The sequence below is a fragment of the Anas acuta genome, chromosome 1 (assembly GCF_963932015.1).
Source record: "Anas acuta chromosome 1, bAnaAcu1.1, whole genome shotgun sequence".
Classification (NCBI taxonomy): Eukaryota; Metazoa; Chordata; class Aves; order Anseriformes; family Anatidae; genus Anas; species Anas acuta.
In genome coordinates, this window is record NC_088979.1 from 80,586,013 (window position 1) to 80,606,639 (window position 20,627).

At 54.8% G+C, this 20,627-nt stretch overlaps 2 protein-coding genes across 2 annotated transcripts; both read right to left on the minus strand.

Moving 5' to 3' along the window:
• Positions 1-201: 201 nt before the first annotated feature.
• Positions 202-8,162, minus strand: LOC137854663 (maestro heat-like repeat-containing protein family member 2B). Its single transcript, XM_068678796.1, has 22 exons — positions 8,105-8,162; positions 7,210-7,421; positions 6,753-6,875; positions 5,993-6,158; positions 5,687-5,785; positions 5,194-5,345; positions 4,774-4,917; positions 4,328-4,420; positions 3,976-4,045; positions 3,769-3,882; positions 3,597-3,670; positions 3,238-3,357; positions 2,989-3,096; positions 2,631-2,793; positions 2,326-2,508; positions 1,887-1,939; positions 1,565-1,672; positions 1,169-1,288; positions 907-1,029; positions 646-801; positions 285-407; positions 202-225 (listed from the first exon to the last, which is right to left on the minus strand). Exons 1-22 carry the CDS (start codon positions 8,160-8,162, stop codon positions 202-204), a joined length of 2,586 nt encoding a protein of 861 aa, XP_068534897.1.
• A 7,741-nt stretch (positions 8,163-15,903) lies between these two features.
• LOC137857670 (maestro heat-like repeat-containing protein family member 2B) lies at positions 15,904-20,622 on the minus strand. The gene is made up of 12 exons (XM_068684466.1): positions 20,439-20,622; positions 20,054-20,208; positions 19,719-19,881; positions 19,252-19,439; positions 18,597-18,734; positions 18,288-18,399; positions 17,951-18,094; positions 17,548-17,730; positions 17,252-17,404; positions 16,639-16,761; positions 16,310-16,412; positions 15,904-16,007 (listed from the first exon to the last, which is right to left on the minus strand). Exons 1-12 carry the CDS (start codon positions 20,589-20,591, stop codon positions 15,919-15,921), a joined length of 1,704 nt encoding a protein of 567 aa, XP_068540567.1. The 5' UTR covers positions 20,592-20,622; the 3' UTR covers positions 15,904-15,918.
• Between the last annotated feature and the right edge of the window lie 5 nt (positions 20,623-20,627).

Genomic DNA, 20,627 nt, shown 5'->3' on the forward strand with positions numbered 1-20,627 from the left:
GCCAAGTGGGCATTGGGCACAGGAGAGCTCTCGCACCCTGCCCGGGGACGGGCACTCCTGCCAGACACTGGCTGCAGCGCTCCCGCAGCTCCCACAGGGGCGCTGCAGGATGGAGCAGCTCCCCAGCGGCTGCCCAGCCATGGCCACTGCCTGCCAGCACCCAAGGGCCCCCCCACCAGCTGGGGGCATGGCTCGAGGAGCTCAGCGGGGCTGAGGGAGACCTTCCTGCCCCCTGGCATGGCCCCAAAGTCCCCTGCAAGACAGCCCTGGCTCTGGGCACTCACCTGCAGGATCAGCAGCAGCTTGTGCTTCAGGACAGGATGGAAGCTGCCCAAGTTCCCCACAGCTTGGATGGCACAGCCGACCTCAAGGATGCTCTGCGCCACAGCAAGATTGGTCTGCAAGTTCTGGGGCCCAAGAGAGAAGAAGAAAACCCTTGGAACTGGAGGAAGGGCCACGGGCTGCGAGAGGAACATGTGCACGTGGGGGAAATCTAGGGGAAGGGCTTGCATCTTCCTGCTGGGACAAACCATTCCTCGGGGGACCTTTGGAAAGAGACGGCCCGGCTCAGGATGCCCTAGCACGGAGGCCTTGGAGCTGGGATTGCACCCAGCAGCCCTGCCCCTGCACGCCCCGAGCTCTCACCTGGCTGCTGGAGATGGAGAGCAGCAGGATGTTGCCCACGATGTCTGCCTCCACGTGGGCGAGCAGTTGTTCCTTGGAGGCACGCAGTGCCATGCTGCTGTGGGCGAGCATGACAGCACTGCAAGTGGCCTCAGCTCTCCTGCTGGCCTGGCTCGTCTGCGTTGCAAGAGATGCTGTGAGACGTCCGCCCCATGGCCCCCCACAGCCCACGATGAAAAGCAGGTGGAAGACAGCCAGGGAGGGAAACCCCAAACACCTCACCTTCCTGCGTCTGGAAACCCTCAAGCCCCGGCCACTGCACGAGGTGGCAGCAAATGTTGTCAGCGTCTCCAAGACCAGGCCGAAGTGGCTGTCGGCGGCTTGGCAGACGAGAGAAATGATTCCCTGCAACAAGAGACCGAGGGACATTCGGCACGGGCCCAGCCAGTCAGTCATGGCCAGCCACAGTGGTGGGCAGCGATGAGGAGCCTGGAGCAGGGCCGGGAGAAGCCCCTTCCCCCAGGGACAGAGCAGGGAAGCTCACCTGGGCCTCAGAAGGCTCCTCAGGTTGTGCTCTCGTCAGATGCTGCAGCAGGTTCTCTTGGACGTGTGGCAGTTCCTGACAAGCAGCCAGCGTCGTCCCAAGAGCCTTGTACAGGAAAGCCTGCAAGGGAACAAGCCGAGCCCGAGATGCAGCAACAGCCTGGCATGCTGCAATGGGGCCAGCGCACGGGGAGCAGCCGAGCCCGGACGCAGGGATGGGCTTTCGCCAGCCCCGCTCAGCTCGAGAGGAGGGAAAGGCCGCGGGGGGCAAGGGCCAGGGAAGCAGCGCAGACAGCCCTCGTGGGCAGAGCACCGCCTGCAGCCCCAGACCCAGCCCCGCACGTGGGCGGGGGCCCCATGGCTGCGCTGCCAGGGGAGAGCCGGGCAGGGAACAGACCTTCTCCCCAGAGCTGCTGGGAGAGCTGTCCAGCCGCTGGCTCAGCGCACAGCTCAGGCGCTTGATCCAGGCGTCGTCCCCGATGGTTTCCAGGGATGCCCTCAGGAACTGCAGGAGAGAACAGGAGAGGAAGCGAATGCTTCTTGGCCTTTGACAAGCAGGAAGAGGCAGTGCCAAGGCACACGGCCATGCCAGAGTGGCCTTCCACGAGAGCTGTGGCCCGTGGGAGGAGAGAGAGAGATGCAGGAGGAGGAGGAGGAGTGGGGTGCCTGGGAAACACTCCTGCCACCTCTATATGCTACGCCTCCCAGGGCTGCAGTACCTGAAGCAGACAGCACTCCCACTCGGCAGCGTCTGGTATGTTCCCCTTTCCTCCTAGAAAGAAGACAAAAACCTTGCTTGGGACCAAGCCACAGAAGAAGAGCTGCTGCAAAGCTGGCCTGGCCCAGGGAAGCTGGTGGCTGCACCCGCTCCAGAGGCAGCCGTCCGTCCCTCCCCACAAGCACCGCCCCAGCAGGGCCATGGAGGTGCCACCAGGACCAGCACGCTGTCCAAGGGGACGGGAAGGGCCCCATCCATGCGCCGCGACCAATGGATGGCTGTGGGACCGCTCCCCCCAGCTTCAGTGCTGGCTCCCCGGCAGGGAAACAAAACGGCAGCAGAACAAGCTCTGGGCACCAGGCGGGGATTCCCCTTAGCCATGCTGGGAAGCTGACTTGCCATGCCCTCCCTCCCTCTCCCCCTCCCCAGCAGCACTTTACCTTGGAGGTACTGCAGCAGCAGGGGAATCTCGGTGTTCCACGTGGCCCCCACAGCGCCGTGGATCCTGCTGTGGAGGCTCTGCAGCACCAGCAAGGCAGCAGCTTGGAGGTCACTGCCCGCAAAAGGAGACCCCGCCACCACCAGCAGGCGAGCCAGCAAGTTGTGCGGAGTCAGCGTCGTCTCTGCGGGGAGAAAGAAATGCTGGGTGAGATGCCGAGCCACACCGTGCCCTGCCACGCTGCCAGCCCTGCAGGACGCAGAGCCCGAGGTCATCAGAGCTCCTTGGGAGAGTTGCTACTCCTACCTTGCAACAGGGCGTTGAGGACATCGGGATCCAGTTCGTGATGCTCGTGCCCTGCTGTCAGCTCATTGCTCTCAGCCAGGGCGCGCAGACAGCGCGAGAGGGGGATCAGCATGCCCGTGTACTTGGCTGGCATCACATAGATCAGCAGCCTCGGCCACAGGAGCTGTAGGCAATGAGACAATTCAGCCCGTCAGCATTTCTGCCTCAGCTCAGAGATGGGGAGGATGGTGTGCATCTCCCTGAGCACTTCCGAGCATGCTGGGGGGGAGCTTTCAGGTGTGCAAAGGGGGCTAGCAACAAATGGCCTGAAGAGAGGAGAGGAGCAGCAGCAGCAGCAGCAGGACAGAGGAGGACTTACTTTGGCCATCCCTCTCACAGAGATGTCCAGGGACCCCAGGACGTCCATGCACAGCCCTTGGAGAGCTCCTTCTTCCTGGGCTTCCTGGGCAGACAGGAGTCCCGCAGCCTGCAAGACAACATTGGGAACCCCCCGCCCCGCTTGCTCTCAGTTCCTGCCCCAGAAGGCTCAGGCGTGGCCCCAGCAGGCTCCCATGCCAGCCTCCTGGCAGCACATCTCCCCAGGGAAGATGTTGCACGCTGGCCTTACCCTTCTGCTCGAGCTCTGGCTGAACTCGCTGAAGATGTAGCCCACAACGTCCCACGCTGAGCAGCTCTGGGCATTGGCACTGAGCAGCTCCCTGATGAAGTGCACAACTGCCCTCCTCACCTGCCAGGGGTCAAGTGTGCTTAGCACAGGGACACGGGGACCTGCCCATGCTGGCAGCGGCATCACCTCTGGCCGTCAGCCCTCCCTCCGGTAAACACGAAGGAGCGGGGAAATGGCTGGCTAGGTCCGAGCCCTTCTAGTCCAGCCTTGCCAGGCTCTGCCTCTGCCCTGAGGGAAAAGGTTTCTCTCCCACCCCGACCCCGACCCTGACGGCACAGTCCCTTCCCAAAGCAGCTCACCCGGATGCTGGGGTCCCTGCACACACGCTTGACAGCCTCCACCACCTGGGGCAGCTTCTCTGCCATCGCGGGCTCTGCAAGAGATCCGGTGAGGCATGCGTGGAGGCATAGCCCAGAGGGCGGAAGAGAGCCCGGAAGAGAGCCCTCCAAGCCCTGACCCCGCAGTACTGACCGTCACAGCGTGCCAGAGCACCGAGCAGACCCAGGGCTGCCACGCGCACGGCCTCCCTCTCGTGGCCCAGCTGGGACTCCAGGAACGGGATCGTCTCCTCTGGGCAGATCCGAGCTGTGGGGAGGAAATCCCATCCTGCGTTAGCAAGCAGCTTTGGGAGAGAGCTGCCGGGACACCACGGGGCATCGCCACAGCTCCTCTCCTTACCTTGCAGCAGGATGCACTGGCTCAGCTCTGCCTTCTGCTCCTGGCTGTGCTCTGTGGTGTCGGCAGTGAGCTGTGGGAACAAGGTGGCAACATGGTGGAGCAAGTCCCAGCAGCATTGAGAGGGCCCGAAAAGAAACGGCGCTGCCAGCTCTCATCTCCCTGGGCACTGGTGGCAAGAGGACCCCCAGCCAAAACCCAGCCCACCCCACAGCGTCCCCAGGGACACACGCACAGGTCTGGAGCACCCAGCAGCCAAGGCTGAGCAGCATTCAAAGACTCGGGGCTCTGGAGTCCTCCCGAGACTCAGCCAAGAGGGAATTGCTGTGGCTGTGTGGCTGCAGGCTCCCCTTACCTTGCTGTACACGACACTGCTGATGGCAAGACACTTGCCCTTGGGGACGGGGATCTGAGCTTGCTCCAGGGCCTCCAGGAAAGAAAGGAGGCTCTGCAAGAGAACAGGAGAGGAAGAAAGGGCCGAAGCCATGTCAAGCCACTTGCGAATGGAGCAACTGTCACAGCAACACAGCTCCCCGTGCAAACAGCCCCCAGGGAGGTGGGGGCAAAGCCTCCCATCTCCCAGAGGTGGGCCCCACTGCCTCTTGGCTCCCTCCTGGCCCCATCACGGTTGCTCTTCCCTTGCCTGAAGAGCCGAGGGAGCTTCGCATCTCCACGGACCTCCGTGTTGCACGTTTCTCTAAGGGGAGCTCCCTGGCTCCTCCCTGCATGCCACAGATCCCTGAGCCCTCGTGACACTTGCACAGACCCCACGGCCGTGCCAGGCCCTGCGCCACACCTCACCTTGGTCACCCTGGAGGTGTCTTGGACAGTCCGGTAGTGGTGCAGGAGCCAGAGGAGCTGCTCCCAGACATGCTCCCGGTGCTCCTCCTTGTGCAGGAGGACACGCATCAAGGGAGTCATGGCCCCGATGACAGCTTGCTTGTCCTGGAGAGGAAGCGGGGAGGCCCAGCGTCAAAGGCTGAAGGTCTGCCCTGCCCACAGAGCAGAGGGGCAGGGCAGAGAGGTTTTCCCCACCCCTCGCCCCCCGCCCTGCCTGCCCAAATGCCCTGGGCTTCAGCTGCTTCCCCGCAGGGAGCCCCCAGCCCCAGGCACAGAGCCAGGCTGGGGCCTTCTGCAGCCAGCCCGCTGGGCACAGACAGAGGCACAGGCACAGGGGACATCCCTGCTGCCGTCCCCAGCTGGGAAAGCAGCACTTCTCACCTCTTCCTCCTGGCAGTCCAGCAAGGTGCTTGCCACAGAGCACAACACCTGGGAAAGGCTTTCGTAGAGCTGCTCCTTCTGCGTAGCAGGCAAGGAGCATCCTTTCCAGGTGCAGATGTAAACGTTGACCACTTTGGCGCACTGCTCCAGAGCTGCACCAAGAGAAGAGAAAAAGGAGCCTGGAGCAGGGAAGGGAGCGGCACCCCCCGCCAGCCTGCTGGAAGCCCCATTTTTGCCCATCAGGGCACATGAACCCGGTAGGAAAGCCCAGGAAGGGGACCCAGGAGTTCCCGGGCACCTTCACCTCCAGCCCACAGAAACCTTCAGCCACCCTTTCCAGGTGCCCCCAACGCTTTGGGATGGCCCAGGGCTGGCAGCAGCGTGGGCTCAGGCCCGCCATGCCCGCTCTGAGACCAGAGCGAGGTGCCAGGGGCTGCCCTGCCCCTGCCCCTGCCCCTGCCCCTGCCCCTGCCCCTGCCCGGGGTCCACTCACCACCGCAGGCAGCACGCAGGATCCGGCCGCTCCCTAACTGGCCCAGCACGGTGCGCAGCCCCAACAGCACCACGCGCATGAAGGGGATGCACTGCAGGGCTGCGAAGAGAACGGAGAGTGGCCACGGTCAGAGCCCCCAGCCGGCACTGGCAGCGAGGGAGGAGGCAAAGCAGCCACGGTGCCCCCCAGCTCAGCACGGCTTGCGTGGAGAGGGGAAGGATCCCTTTCTATCCCAGCTCTCCCAGCCTGGCCCAAAGCGGGCAGGGAAGGGAGGGAGGGAGGGAGGATGGTGGTGCTGGACCATACCGTTGGTGCTGAGGAGTTTGCCCACAGTGATGAGCACGAACTCCTTGGAGATCTGCCCTGGGGCATTCAGCTGGGCCAGGAGCTCGGCTAGCACGAAGCTGAAGTGGGAGCGGGCCAGAGCCACCAGGACGTCACTGGCAGCCACCTTCGTGTCTTCCGTCACGCCCTGAAAAAGAGGCTCAGGTGAATTGCCCCCCGGGAGACAGGCTGCGTGAGGCACTTGGACGGGCTGAACAGCTGCAGGTGCCGGAGCACTGGCACAGAGACACTGTGGGGGCTCCTCCTTGGAGATCTTCAGAAGCCGCCTGGACGCGGTCTTGGGCAGCCTGCTCTGGGTGGCCCTGCTGGAGCAGGGCTTGGAGCAGGTGGCCCCAGAGGGCCCTGCCAGCCTCAGCCATCCTGCAGGGGATCTGTGAGGCAGCCAGCCCCGGCTACGAGGCTTCAGCTCGAATGGGCTTTGTGTGCTGGAGGCACTGGGGAGATGGCCCCTACTCCCCCACAACACCCCTTGGGGACAGCTGTGCCTGGGGCTGGGCGGCTGCCACCTCTGCTCCCCTGGGGAAGGAAGGCGAGCAGCTCCCCAGCTGTTGCTCCCCGCCTAGCCCGGCAGGCTTCTCCCCAGCCGCTTGATCGAGGTCAGGGCCACTGGGGAGCCTCTGTGGGGCCCCAAGGCCAGAAAAACCTGTCTGTGTTCTCTGCATTGCCCTCCAATAAATGCCTGGCAGGCTGCTCCCATCGCCTTCCAAGAGCACCGTCTCACCTGGCCAGCTGTCAGGTCCCAGGACACCTCTGCTAGCAGCCGGTTGACGACACCGCACTGCAGGCAGCTGTCATCTCCCCACAAGACGCTCTCCAGCTCGCAGTAAGTCTGCGCTCTGTCGCCCTGGGGACAGAGCACCATAGGGATCAGTTGCACTTGCTTTGCTCCTCTTGCCAGCGCGCCGCCAGCTGCCCGCCCTCGCTCTGCAGAGCCTAGGGATGTGCTGCTGGGGCTGGGAAGCTGCAATAGGGACACAAAGCCCCTGGCCTCTGGGCTTGGGCAGCCAGGGGACCTTGGGGTGGGGCCCGGGCAAATGACTGCTCCTTGAGAAGCTCCAGGCTGGGCACTGCCCTGTGCCGGGGCTTCTGGACGAGAAAACCAGGAGGGCAGAGGTGCCGCCAGGCACAGGCTCCCCCTGCTCCCCCCGCTGCATCATGGTGGGGAGCCCCCAGCTCACCTCCTCGTCTTGCAGGCGCTCTAGCAAAGTCGCAACAGTGCCAGAGGTCGGGGCCGCTTCAGGGACAGGCCCTGGCACCCTGCCTCTGCCCTGGCGACGGCTACGTCTGGGCCAGCGGCCCACACCTGGAAGGAAGGAAAGAACGGAGCAGGTGGCATCGGTGCTGCTGGCCGCAGGGGGCTGGAGCTGGTAGGGACGAGGATCTTGGCCAGCTGGGAGAGAAATCTCTGCAGGAGACGCAGCCCCGAGCAGCCTGCTGGCAAGGGTCCTGCTTCAGCCCCCAACCTCCCTCCCGCTGCCCCTCACCGCTAAGGGCTCTCAGCCTCTCCATCGCAGCAGGATGTCCCCAGATAGACACAACGCTCTCTCTGGGTCCTCCTCCTAGCGGCCCCACAAGCAACTGGGCCACAGCTGGCACGCACGGCAGAGGGATGTAGGAGGGATACACTGTGACCTCAGCACCAGGGCCTGTTACCACACAGAGGGCTGTCCCTAGCTCATGGCTGAAGGAGACTTGAGGAGGAAACTTCGGCACTGAAATCCATCCTGGCAAACCTACCGTATCTTGGTCTGGTTGTCGCCTTTCACCACTTCTCCCCTGGGCTCATAGAATCACAGAACGTCCTGAGCTGGAAGGGACCCACGAGGATCGCTGAGGCCAACTCCTGAGTCTCCAAAGTGTTATAAATGAGGTCTCAACTCAATCTGAATTTTGGAATGTTTATAAAACAAATATTTCTAAAAGGTAGAAAAGCTATAAAAGTTATAAAAGGCAAGTAAACAGCGCTGGGTGTGCGGGGAGTCTACGCTCCACCAACACACACACACAAACATCAATTTTCTAAATATACAGCACATTGCTTTACATACTAAACCCAAGGATGCCTCTACATACACACAACCAGGAAAGGTAACAAAGAATCCTTGAAGTCCCATGCCTTAACAGTCTCCATCTTCCATTCCTTTTCTTGATTACATACAAGTCTCCATTTCCCATTCCTTTTGAACAATATGTCTGGCTTTAAGTTGTCAAGCAACTCGGTCTTCAGGCCTTATGTATCCCGTCGTTCTTCCCAGATCGAAGAAAAGCATATCCAGCTCCTTTTCAAGGCCAATAGGCCTGGGTCAAAAGGCACGTCCAGGTCAGCAGGGGGTGGAACAGCAAAAGCCTTCGATGGCTGTAGCAGCAGAGGGGCCCATGGCGTAGCAGAAGGCTGCAAGTTTTGGCTTTAATTTGGTTACCTGCCTACATTGCTGTTTCCTGGCAGGTCATGGGAAGAAGACTGGCTGGCTTGCGGCAGCTTACATACACTTGGCTTTTAGGCCGCAGTCAAAGAGTTCCGGTAGATCTGTGTGAGGAATGTTTTAACAATTCCAATTCGTGTCCATAAATTCGTGTCCATAAATTCGTGTCCATAAAGAATAATTCTGTTTGAGTCCTGTCTGCCTCTGGGCAGATCTGAAAGATTACTTTCAGTGCTCCCTTAAAAGTGTACACTCCACACAATGTCAGAAGCATCTTACAACAGAGAGCGGAGAAATGGTTAACAGACAGTCGGATCCTAAAGTATGAAGCTATACTAATTGACTCCCCTGATTTAGAAGTGAAGGTAACTTCTGCTCAGAGCCCAGCACAATTTTTATTTGGAAAACCATCAGAGGAACTACAACATAATTGTCTGGAGGTAATCGAGACCCAGACTAAAGTAAGACCTAATTTGAGAGATACTGAATTAGAGAAGGGGGAGATACTATTCATAGATGGTTCCTCCAGAGTAGTGGAGGGAAAAAGAAAATCAGGGTATGCCATAATTAATAAACACCTGGAATCTGTGGAATCAGGCCCCCTGAGTCCATCATGGTCAGCTCAGGCTTGCAAGCTGTATGCCCTACACAGGGCCCTGGAACTATTGAAGGGAAAAAGTGGAACTATATATACAGATTCTCAATATGCATATGGAGTGGTTCACACCTTTGGAAAGATTTGGGAGGAAAGAGGTTTAATTAATACTCAAGGGAAGAATCTTAGACATCAAGAATTAATAAGGAAAATTTTAAAAGCATTAAGGGAACCTAAAGAAATAGCAGTAGTACATGTAAGAGGGCACCAGAAAGGATTGGAATACCACACTAGGGGAAATAATCTAGCAGATAAAGAAGCTCAGGAAGCAGCTTTAAGAATTCAGGCTGCTAAAATTAATATAGTACAGGAAGAAGAAAGACAAGAAGAAGAAAAAGAAGAAGAAGAAAAGAGGTTCACTCCTGAAGAACAAACAAAACTGGAGAAAATAGGTGCTAAATTAGAGCGAGGAAAATGGACATTGCCAGACGGGCGAGAGATGTTACCGAAGGCTTATGCAAGACAAATATTGGAACGTTTGCATACACAAACACACTGGGGTACAAGAGCATTAAGTAATCATTTACTTAAACAATTTGGTTGTATAGGGGTTTTTGAAATAGCAAAGCAAGTCACACAAGGTTGTTTAACTTGTCAGAAAATAAATAAGAAAATATTCCGACAGGCGGCAGCGGGAGGAAGAAAAACAGCATATCGGCCTTTTGAGAGAGTACAAGTTGATTTTACCGAATTGCCTAAAGTAGGGAGGATCAAGTATTTATTGGTAATTGTGGATCATTTAACACAATGGGTGGAAGCTTATCCTGTGGCACGAGCTACGGCACGAGTGGTGACAAAAATTTTATTGGAACACCTGATACCTAGATATGGGATAATCCAGTACATTGATTCTGACCAAGGCACACACTTTACTTCTAAAATAATAAAATTATTATGTCAATCATTAGGTATTCAGTGGGAATATCATACTCCGTGGCACCCACAAAGCTCAGGGAAAGTAGAGAGAATGAATCAAACAATAAAACAGCAATTGGCTAAATTAATGGTTGAGACACAAATGCCTTGGACTCGATGTTTACCATTGGCACTTTTAAACATAAGAACTAAATCACACAGTGAGACTGGATTATCACCATATGAAATGTTATATGGTATGCCTTATTCACAGGGAATGCCTCTGGGAGACAATGTAGTTGAGGATCGTAGTATCCAGAAATATATAATTACTATTGGGAAAAGGTTGCAAGAACTAAGAGAAATTGGAATACTGGTTCAAACACCACCTTTAGGATTTGCCATCCATAAAATACAACCAGGGGATGAGGTCTTAATAAAAACTTGGAAAGAAGAATCTTTACAGCCCCAGTGGGAGGGACCGTACCTTGTTTAACTTACCACTGAAACAGCTGTGAGAACAGCAGAAAGGGGTTGGACCCATGCATCCAGAGTAAAAGGACCAATAAATACCAGAACTTGGAGGGTTGAGTCCGCTCCTGGGGAACTGAAGTTAAAACTAAAAAGAACTAATGTTCCGGAAATAGGGCACGCTTTACATGAAATACCAGAAGAAGGGGACAAGCAAGCCTGCAATGAAGAAAGGTGAGAAGGCAAGACCAGGGCAGGACTCTCCACTGCGGTTTGTATAGTCTACCGAGGGAGGCAACCCCTACGGGTATTGACTGCCGAGTGTGAGGGCCTCTACCGGACTTCTCCCGCACTGAAATCAAGCTGTCCCAGAGAAAGAAACAAATGAGCAAACGGAAAATGTATGTATATAGTAAGAATTTTGTTTTTTTAACCTATTGTAATTAGTTTTCCAGGAGCTGAACTACCCTCAAAGGCTGAACAGTGACACGAGTTTAAATAGATTCTGGAGGTGGATCCAACCCCAAGGCATTTTTCACACCTTTACAATACTCTCTGGACGACGCAGAAGGATGTTATACTTCCTGGTACTATTCTTACAAGGGCAATTGAGCCATGGAAATAATTTTTTCATTTTGGGGGAGGAGGTGGCTAAGGCTTTTAATCTTAGCAATTGCTGGGTTTGTGGGGGACCAGGAGGAGCTGAAAGTTGGCCTTGGGTAGCTGGCCCAGTCGAACCTAAGTGGTGGGTTAGTAATTTGAGTGAAGTTCATAATGGAACACAGTTCTGGAAAGAGGAGGAGGACCCGTGGCAATTGCATTCATCAGAAAAAGGTATATATTGTTTAAACCGAACAGGAACAGTAAAAGTAGGAGAAAGCATTTGTAAATGGACTCTGTCCCCTGGATATGAATGTACTGATCCTGAATGTGGACCTATAAACTGTACAGCAAGTAAAGGGAAATGGAATACCACACATGTCCAGCTGAAAAATGGGACTTGGCTGAGATGCTCATCTAAGGAATTTTTTGGGCCTGGGTGTAAAGCCATGGCAAAAGCACAATCAAAAGGACAATTCAATGTTCAAATCTTGAGTTGTCAGCATGATAACACCACTAGTGAACAGCATGTGGTAAAAGTCTACCGCTGGAGGTGGCAAAATGAGAACGGGACACAAGTTTTTTTTAAACATTTCTGGTCAGCTCGTAATATGACAAATCGTGAAGGAGAAATTAGTTGTAATTGTGAGTGGGAATCTAGTGGGGGGGCTTGGAAGTGTATATATACAAGTATTAATGAGGCAAACATTGTAACGGGGCCACTTGGTAATGAGAACACCTTGTATTTTCATGCCCCAAGGAATAAAAAGGATTGGGATGGTCCTTTTCCAAATGGGGTGTGGGCTTTAAGAGGACATTATTGGATATGTGGCAAACGGGCCTACAAAAGGCTACCAAAAGATTGGTCAGGAGTATGCTACGTGGGATACATAAGACCTTTATTCTTTTTATTATCTCAAATACAAGGGAATCACTTGGGAATAAAATATGATGATATTGATAGGGAGAAACGATATATTGATACCTCTTTAGCTGGAGGTAGTGCTCAAAAATGGAGAGAAAATGAATGGTCTCCTGAAAGAATCATACAGTATTATGGACCAGCTACATGGAATCCGAATGAAGTAATATCTGGAGCTCGAGAACCTATTTATAATTTGAATCGCATAATTAGGTTACAAGCAGTTCTCGAAATAATAACTAATCAAACAGCAACAGCTCTGGATCTCTTAGCTGACCAATCTACCCAGATGAGGAATGCTATTTTCCAACATAGAATGGTCTTAGACTATTTACTAGCAGAAGAAGGGGGTGTGTGTGGTAAACTAAATTATTCTAATTGTTGCTTACGAATTGACGATAATGGGAAAGTAGTTAAAAAGATAACCAAGGAAATTAGAAAATTAGCCCACGTTCCAACACAAAACTGGGAGGATATGGAATGGGATTTATTTTCATGGCTGCCTGGTGGACCATGGGTTAGAAGAGTGTTATTTTTATTGTTATGTGGTGTAATGACGTTATTATTTGTACCTTGTATGATACCTTGTTTTACATTATTAATACGCCGGGTGATAAATAGTACACTGGTAATAACTTCATTAAAAAAGGAAGGAAATATGTCAATTATGATGCTTAAGGATTGGACCCTCCAAGAACAAACTGATGAAATCCAATTATTAATAACAGAAGAGACACGAATTGGGGATATTAAAAAGAAGATAAGGGATTGTGAGGAATGTTTTAACAATTCCAATTCGTGTCCATAAATTCGTGTCCATAAAGAACAATTCTGTTTGAATCCTGTCTGCCTCTGGGCCCTGCACTGGCAATTTAATTCTTGAACCACAGATGCAGTGTGTCCCAGTCTCCCCCTCATTCTAGTCAATTTATCAAGTCTTCAGAAAACACTCCTTAAATTTATGAACCTGTTTGCTTTTGTTATTCCTGACTTCTAGTTCTAACAGTTACAGGCTTTTTTTCTGTCTTCTTCGAGATTGATTTAACACTGCTATAGATGCTATATAGATGACTGTGAATAGCTGGGAAAGAATGTTTTAATTGCTCGTGAATCATCAAGCTGTTTGGGAGTTTCAGAACAACTGATAATAACTGGTGACTGCTGGTGACTGTTATGAGATACTATGTGGATCCTTGGTATCTGGCCAGGTGGGCCAAGAGATTAAGAGGAAGAAAAAAGAAGCTGAAGGACGGTTGGGAGACAAGACCTGCAGAGAGTGTACAGAGAGTGTTCCATAAACTTGGAATAGTGCCGAGTGAGTACAAAGGGTGAGAGGAAGACTACGAGCCTTCAGCATGAAAGACCCCTCGAGACCCCCAGAGGAGACTGATGCGCATGCTCCAGTAGGAGGAACTGGACCCCGGAAGCTAATTATAATAATCTATTTTTTTTAGAAGTAGTAATGAATATGTATTAGTCTAGGAGCATAAAAATCAGCTGCTTGATGTAACTGGTGTGTGTCCTGGTGGAGCGGAGACTCCCGGTGCACCCAGCGCTGTTTGCTTACCTCTATTCCTTTATATTCTTTTAATAAATCCTATTTTTCATTTAATCCTAATTTGAATCCTGAGCCATTTATAACATCTGGAAGTTTGAAGATGGTTGGAAAAGCCATCTGAGTGGTTAGAAAGCTGCCTGGCAGAGAAGGACCTGGGAGTACTGGTGGCTAGTCGACTCAATATGAGCCAGCAGTGTGCTCAGGTGGCCAAGAAGGCCAACAGCATCCTGACTCGTATAAGAAACAGCGTGGCCAGCAGGACTAAGGAAGCAATTGTCCCCCTGTACTTGGCTCTGGTGAGGACGCAGCCCGAGTACTGTGTCCAGTTCTGGGCCCCTCGCTACAAGAAGGATATTGAGGGGCTCCAGTGAGTCCAGGGAAGGGCAACAAAGCTGGTGAGGGATCTGGAGAACAAGTCCTATGAGAAACGGCTGAGGGAGCTGGGATTGTTCGGTCTGGAGAAGAGGAGGCTCAGGGGCGACCTTATCACTCTCTACAGATACCTTAAAGGAGGCTGTAGCGAGGTGGGGGTTGGTCTGTTCTCATATGTGCCTGGTGATAGGCTGAGGGGGAATGGGCTAAAGTTGCATCAGGGGAGGTTTAGGTTGGGTGTCAGGAAGAACTTCTTCACCAAAAGGCTTGTTAGGCATTGGAATGGGCTGCCCAGGGGAGTGGTTGAGTCACCATCCCTGGAGGTCTTTAAAAGATGTTTAGGTGTAGAGCTTAGGGCTACGGCTTAGTGGAGGACTTGTTAGTGTTACGCCAGAGGTTGGACTACGTGATCTTGGAGGTCTCTTCCAACCTAGAAATTCTGTGATTCTGTGGTTCCCAGCCTGTCTCTACAGATAGTTGTTTAGTGCAAAAATGTGAGTTTCCTTTCTGGTACATGACCATCCTAGTCTTAAGATTTCCAGTACTCAGTCGTGTACCCCAGACTCCCGTGTTTTGAGAGGGATTGTACTCCCCTTACCTAATATGGGAATCCCGTTTTTGTGCCTCAAGGGTCAATGGTGTAAGGCACTTAGAAATCATTGCGGATTGTGGTTGTTGTCAATTGCCACGTAAATTAAGGCCATGCAAGTACCTTCTACTCTTTCATCTTCCCTTTCATTTGTTGTCAGGTTACTACTCAATATTACACCTTTGGTGAGAAGTCCTAAAAAAAACAACATTACATCTTAATGTTAACAACTCTTGTTTTATATTCGACGATATATTTATATTCTTGTTTATATTCAAAATATATTTATTATTATTTATTATTTTTTTATTATTTTTTTAATGAAACAATAAATACTTGATGATTTCTATTTGTTGTCAATATATTTCACTTTGTGTTAGAGAATACTATTTCTACAGAATTGTCTATGCTGCCTTACTAGAGGAAAAATTTAGCCCAGTTTACTGGAAGTCACTTGAGATTGACACCAAGATATAACCTGAACGTGTTTTTTGAAACTGTACTTGACATATTGTAGTAACTATTTCTCAGTGGAATAAAATCTGGAGCATTTGGTATAGTCCTGTAGAAGAGGGACTGAATTGCTGGTGACTTCAGGTAACTACATTAATCATAAGGCTTAGACATGCTGGTCATAGGACTCTGTTAAAATTAGGTTGCAAGAAAGAAAATTGCGTGAGACTGCCGCTTGGGGGGAGGAGGTGGAAGAGGGTGGATGGCATTTTGGGTTTCTTTCCTTTGTTTCTCGCTTCTCTAGCTTGTTAGGAGTAGGCAATGAATGTGACTGTCTCCCTACTCTGTTTGGCCTGTCACGATCGTTGCTGAGCAATCTCCCCGTCCTTATCTCAACCCTCAAGCCCTTTGCATCCTCTTTTCTCCCTGTTCCTCTTGGAGGAGGGGGAGTGAGAGAGCGGTTGTGGTGGAGCTCAGCTGCCCACCCGAGTAAAACCATCCCAGAAGCGCATGTTGAGAACTGCTTTGGAGAGCAGTTTTCCAAAGATGCCCAAGATGAGTTCCTGGAAGGTGCAAAGGGTGCAAAGGGCTCTTCAGTGAAACCTGGGGGAAAAAGGTAATATCCAGGTTACAGTAGTATACGTTCTCTACGCTCCTCACAAAATGGACACATTGGGAACAGGAGTGGCAAGCAGTTTCTTTTTAAGGGAAGAAACCAATTTGGAGGGGTGACGTTTGCTTTCTCCCGTTTGCCAGCAGCCTCTCCTGATCGCGGTGACGTTTGCTGGATAACCCTGGGAGGCCTCACGGTGAGGTCCACCAGCTCCTTCAGAACCCATTTGTGCATCCTGCCAGGCTTTTCCCCACAGGCCCCAACGTGCCCCCCTGGCCCTACGAAAAAGACCCTTTGTCCGCAGAGGGGAGGCCACGTTGAGTTGGATTTCCCCAAGGACACAGCGAGCGCTGAGACCACGTACATGTACAGAGTTTTATTGTCCACAGGGTGCCACGGCCACAGAGGGCCTTGTCTGCCTTCTCCACACTTGGGCGTCCTCAGTGCTGCTCGGCCCCTGGAAAGCTGCAACAAGACAGACAGAGCTGTGAGCAGCCAGCCCAGGCAGCTGTGCCCCCTGCCACCCTGGAGCTGCTCTCCAGATTCTCCAGATCACTCCTTGATGGTTGCTCAAGCTTTTGAAGGAACTCGGAGGCAGGTTGCAAGGAAAAGCCCTGCGTCCCTGTCTACCCCATCTTCAGCCCATGGGACACAGCACGGTGTCTGCCCTGTTCTGCAAAGGCAGGGCCCGGAGGAAAGAGAAAGCAGAGGCCCCTACAGCTCTCTGGTCAGGAAAGGGAGCGGTAAGTTCCAGTGCGGGCTCTCACCAAGGATTTCGAAGGTCGATGGGTGCAGCCTCTGCCCGTTCTCTAGGCAGCCTCTCCTGGCTACGGTACGGAGCCTCTCCAACTTTGAGGGGGCGTATCTGGCCTAGGGCAAGACAGGAAGGCACAAGTTCACGGGGGTCCAAAAAGATGCCTTCTGTTGCCCCTCAGCCAGCTGGCTGGGTGGGCCACAGGGGGAAGGGGAGAGGCAGTGGGTGGCCAGGAGGGATGGCCATGGCCCAGTCCCGGCCAGCCCCACGTGCATCACCGCGCACTCCCCTGAGGGAGCCCGGGCAGGGCCCTGACGTCTCGCTGGAGCACAGCTTACTTACCAGGTAACTGCAGAGCGCATCCTGCAGCTCTTGTGCACCCAGCCTCTTGCACAGAGAGATGATCTCCCGTGGCCGCCTCAGCCCCATAAATGGAACACAGAGCCTGAAGGTGATCTTGCACATCTGAAGAGGAGAGTTGTGCCGTCATTCCTCCTCCAGCAGCGGGTGTGGGACCTGCCCAGGGAGCTCAGCCAGCCATGTGCTGCTGAGCTCCAGCTGGCGGGGGGCTGCCCGAGGGGCACTCGCTGGCAGGGGAATGCACTGGCGGCAGCAGAGGGGACCTGCTCCATCCCTTCGGCCGGCACCCAACCCAGTCCTGATGCCTGGCGGCCGAATCCGTGGGCTTGCTCCCCACTGCCCGCTCCCAAGGGAGCACCAGCTCCGGGAGGCAAAGGCAGGCACGAAGGCGCGTGGCCAGCAAAAGGGCCCAGAGGCCTGAGATGCTCGCTGGTAAGACTGCCCTGGGCAGCACAGCGCAAGGCTCGCTGGCACACTTTTAGGGGGGATCTGCAGAGACGCCCGGCAGCCGCTGAGCAGGCAGCAGTGGCAGAACGCCTCGGCCCTGGCCACGCAGCTTTCTGGGGCTTTGGGAGCAAGCTGCAAGGGCACTTACGCTGGCAACTGCCAAGTCGGGATCCCGGAGGTGCAGGAAAAGGCTGACCCATGTTTCTGCCACTTCTCTGGCAAAGAACAACCCCTTGGTCGAGGCTGAGGAGGCCAGGACTGAATAGAGGCGCAAGGCCGCGTAGCGAAGGTACTCTTCTTCCTGCAAGCAGAAAGCCGTTTGTCAGCTGGGTAACGAGGCCGAAGCAGACACTCAGCCAGCAGAGGCCATGCAGGCGGCGCGTGCAGGCCCCTGCCCACCCCACGCTTCTCAGAGCAGCGGCAGCAAGAGCTGGCTTCACTCACAGACTCGAAGAACATCTTGGTGGACCTGGCGATGTCTTCGAAGGCCGATCCCAAGTTCACCACCTGCAGCACCCTCACGAGCTCAGCTAGCGCCAGCATGCTTTCTGCAACCACCTCGGGACGGGCAGTGCCCGCCAGGCTCTGTTGCAGCACCCGGACAACTCGTCTCCTGCACTTCCGCACCTGCAAAGCCAAAGACGTGCACAGACTTTTTGACTCTGACATTTGGCACCCAATTTGCCCTCGGCAGCCCTGCTGGCATGAGGGAAAGGAGCGCGGCCTTAGGAAGGAGCCCTGCTTTTGCCTTTGCCGCTCTGTCCAGGCCCTTGAAGCAGCTCTCCCCTGGGGTCTTGCTAGGGAGGGGAATATCCCTGCAGTCAGAGCGCAGGGAAATCCGTCTCACCTCCATGGGCACGCTGCCGGCTGCGTTGCCCAGAGCTCTCGCTGCCAGCTGCCTGATGGTGCTGCTTCGGTGGTATGCTTTCTCAGCCAAGACACGCAGAGTCTTCAGGACGTTCCTCTTCTCAAGAGGCGGCTCCTTCATCAGCTGCAACAGAGCAACACAGCCACGAGAGTCAGGACACAACCTCAGCCCAGGCACAGCACACAAGCAGGCTTCGCACAAAGGAGTCTCGATGGGGGCGCTTGCTTCTCATCTCTCCCCACAGCGAGAGGCAGCCCAAGCAGCAATCTCTTTCAGAAAAGCCCTGGGGAGCCCCCCTGCCCTCCTACTGCCTCACCTCAGCAAAGAAAGCCATGGCCGTCAGCTGCAGGTTTGCTGATGGGTAGAGCAGCCACTGGGAGAAGATCTCAATCAGCTCCCAGGAGATGAGCTGGGCACGGAGCAGGACACTGCACAAAGAGCACAAGGGGCAACGCCCGGTCAAGTGGGAAGGCTGCAGGCTGCCACCGCGGACTTCCCCTCCTCCAGCACAGGTGCTGCTCTGCCCTGCACAGAGCTCCCCGAGCATGCAGGAACGGGCCCCGGCAGCCGTTCCCCTGGGCGCAGCCACCGAGAGGAAGGCGAGATGCTGCCCTGGGGCTCTCACCTCGTCAGGAGGCACATGCCCTCGGCATAAGTGCGGGGGCTCTCCAGCAGCGCCGACATTTTCTGCCTCCAGAACGGCGTCAGCCAGCTCTTCTCAGCGCATTTGCTCAGCACTGACAGGAGAGTTTCGCAGAAAGGCCTGGGAAAGAGCAAGAGCCAGAGAAGTCTCAGATCAGAGCAGTGTTCCGCAGGGGAAGACTTAGCAGAGCAAGAACGCTCAGCAGCTTTACGAGCTGGTTTTTCACTCCTCCCAAGCTCCAGCGAGGGAGGGAGAGGCAAAGAAGTGCAGAGGCAACGCTCTGTAGCCACCAAGTCTGTGGCAAAAGCTGGCCAGAAAAGCAACTGTGTGGCAAGGTGCCCTGTTGTGTTGTGTTGTGTTGTGTTGTGTTGTGTTGTGTTGTGTTGTGTTGTGTTGTGTTGTGTTGTGTTGTGGGGGGACTGATCTGAGCACTCGAACCTCCCCAGGGAGGCAGCACCGCCTGAGTGCAATGCTTGGTGCACCCCGACAGGCCGGGAATTACACCGGCAGAGCCTCCACGGCAGGAAAGCACAGCTGCCCGTGGCCAGAGCTGGGCCACAAAGCAGGACAGGAAACACACAACCATGCTTGGCTAGGCCATTCAAGCCCCCCTTGCCCTGCCCCTCCTGCTCCCGACCTGCACACGTTGCCCTCTTGCCGCTGATCCTCAGCGTGCCCTCTCCAGGGGCTGAGGGGCGCAAACAGCATCTCTTCCCCCAGTGCCTTGCTGAGCTGCAGCAGGAGCCCAGGGAGGAGGGAGGGAAGCAAGCTCTGGACCCCCTCTTTGGACTGCACGGACACCATTTCGGAGATGGCACGGGTGACCTGCAGGGAAATGAGAGCACCCGACAAGCACCCGTTAAACAAGAGCTTTGCCACCAGCCCCGGCCCGCTGGCTGCCTGGGGCACTTCTACTGCCTGCACGCCCCGTCTCCGGGACAGCCTTGCAGCCTGGGAGCAGCGGCTGTCCCGGCCGTCCCCAACTGCTACCGCTGAGACACTGCAGCAGTGTCCTGGCAGTGTCCAGAGACGCTTGCAAAGGGCACCCAACGCCTTGCCCTCAGACTGGCAGTGGGGGAGCAGGCACAAAGCCTCTGAACGTACAGTCAAGGACTCCGCAGAAGGCTGCTGGGCGTGCAGCCTGCCACTGGACGAGCTGGGCTGGGAGCTGTCATCTCCCACTCTCCTCAGCTTCCTCGCTAAGCGCTTCAGCACACTGAGGCCAATGCTGTCTCTCCCCAGAGTCCTCCACAGCTCCAGTGTGTTTCTGCCAAGAGATGTGCAACCATGAGCCCGTCTGCTCTGTTCCCAGTGCTACAAGCACACCTCCGACATTTGGCTGGAGGACAAGGAGCTGCTGCTTCCCTTGGATCGCCCGAGGGGAGGGGAGGCAAGCTACGGCTCTCTGAGCCCAGCAGGAAAGGGAGGAGCGCATGTACCTGTCCATAGGCACAAACTTCTTGAGGATGACGTTCATCGTGAGCCTCTCGTGATGGCGGGCCAGGATCAGCACCGCATGGTGCACGAAGGACATGAACGAGGGCTCCCGCATGGACTCTGCGCAGGTGTGCAGGGTGGAGAGGATTCCTCGCACCTGAAAGAAGCAGGGGAGAAAGAATGTCTTGGCACGGGAACATGGACGTTCAGCCCATGAGCCACGCCTGCTCCCTTGCCACGCTTTCATGCTCGAAGGCGAAATTTCACCCCTAGCACCCTGCCCGAGCCCTGACTCTGCCCCGAGAGCTTCTTTAGCACACAACCGGCAAGATGTGTGGTGCGACAGCCAAAGCGAGAAAGTCCAAGGCATGGAAAAAGGTCTCTTACGTCTGGACCAATGTCCTTTCCCCGTGTTGCCAGAAAGGTGAGCATCCAGTTGCCTGCAGCACGCACGCGGCTTTCTCTGGCATGCCGGAAGGGCTCCTGGATGGCATTCATGAAGTCTGCGGCCTGTTCTTTGGGGATGTTTTTGCAAACCATCTGGAAAGATGCAAGAACCAGGAGAGATCGAGATCC

What these genes read in the sequence shown, in the direction of transcription:
- LOC137854663 (XM_068678796.1), bottom strand. Translation starts at nt 8,162, where the DNA reads ATGGAGACTGTTAAGGCATGGGACTTCAAGGATTCTTTGTTACCTTTC. An exon ending in AGCGCCTGCAAGACGAGGAG is followed by an intron (nt 6,876 to 7,209) that starts GTGAGCTGGGGG and finishes CTCTGTCCCCAG; the next exon opens with GGCGACAGAGCGCAGACTTA. An exon ending in CAAACTCCTCAGCACCAACG is followed by an intron (nt 5,786 to 5,992) that starts GTATGGTCCAGC and finishes TTCTCTTCGCAG; the next exon opens with CCCTGCAGTGCATCCCCTTC.
- LOC137857670 (XM_068684466.1), bottom strand. Translation starts at nt 20,591, where the DNA reads ATGGTTTGCAAAAACATCCCCAAAGAACAGGCCGCAGACTTCATGAAT. An exon ending in GGCATGTGCCTCCTGACGAG is followed by an intron (nt 18,400 to 18,596) that starts GTGAGAGCCCCA and finishes CTCTTTGTGCAG; the next exon opens with TGTCCTGCTCCGTGCCCAGC. An exon ending in CCGGCAGCGTGCCCATGGAG is followed by an intron (nt 17,731 to 17,950) that starts GTGAGACGGATT and finishes TTGGCTTTGCAG; the next exon opens with GTGCGGAAGTGCAGGAGACG.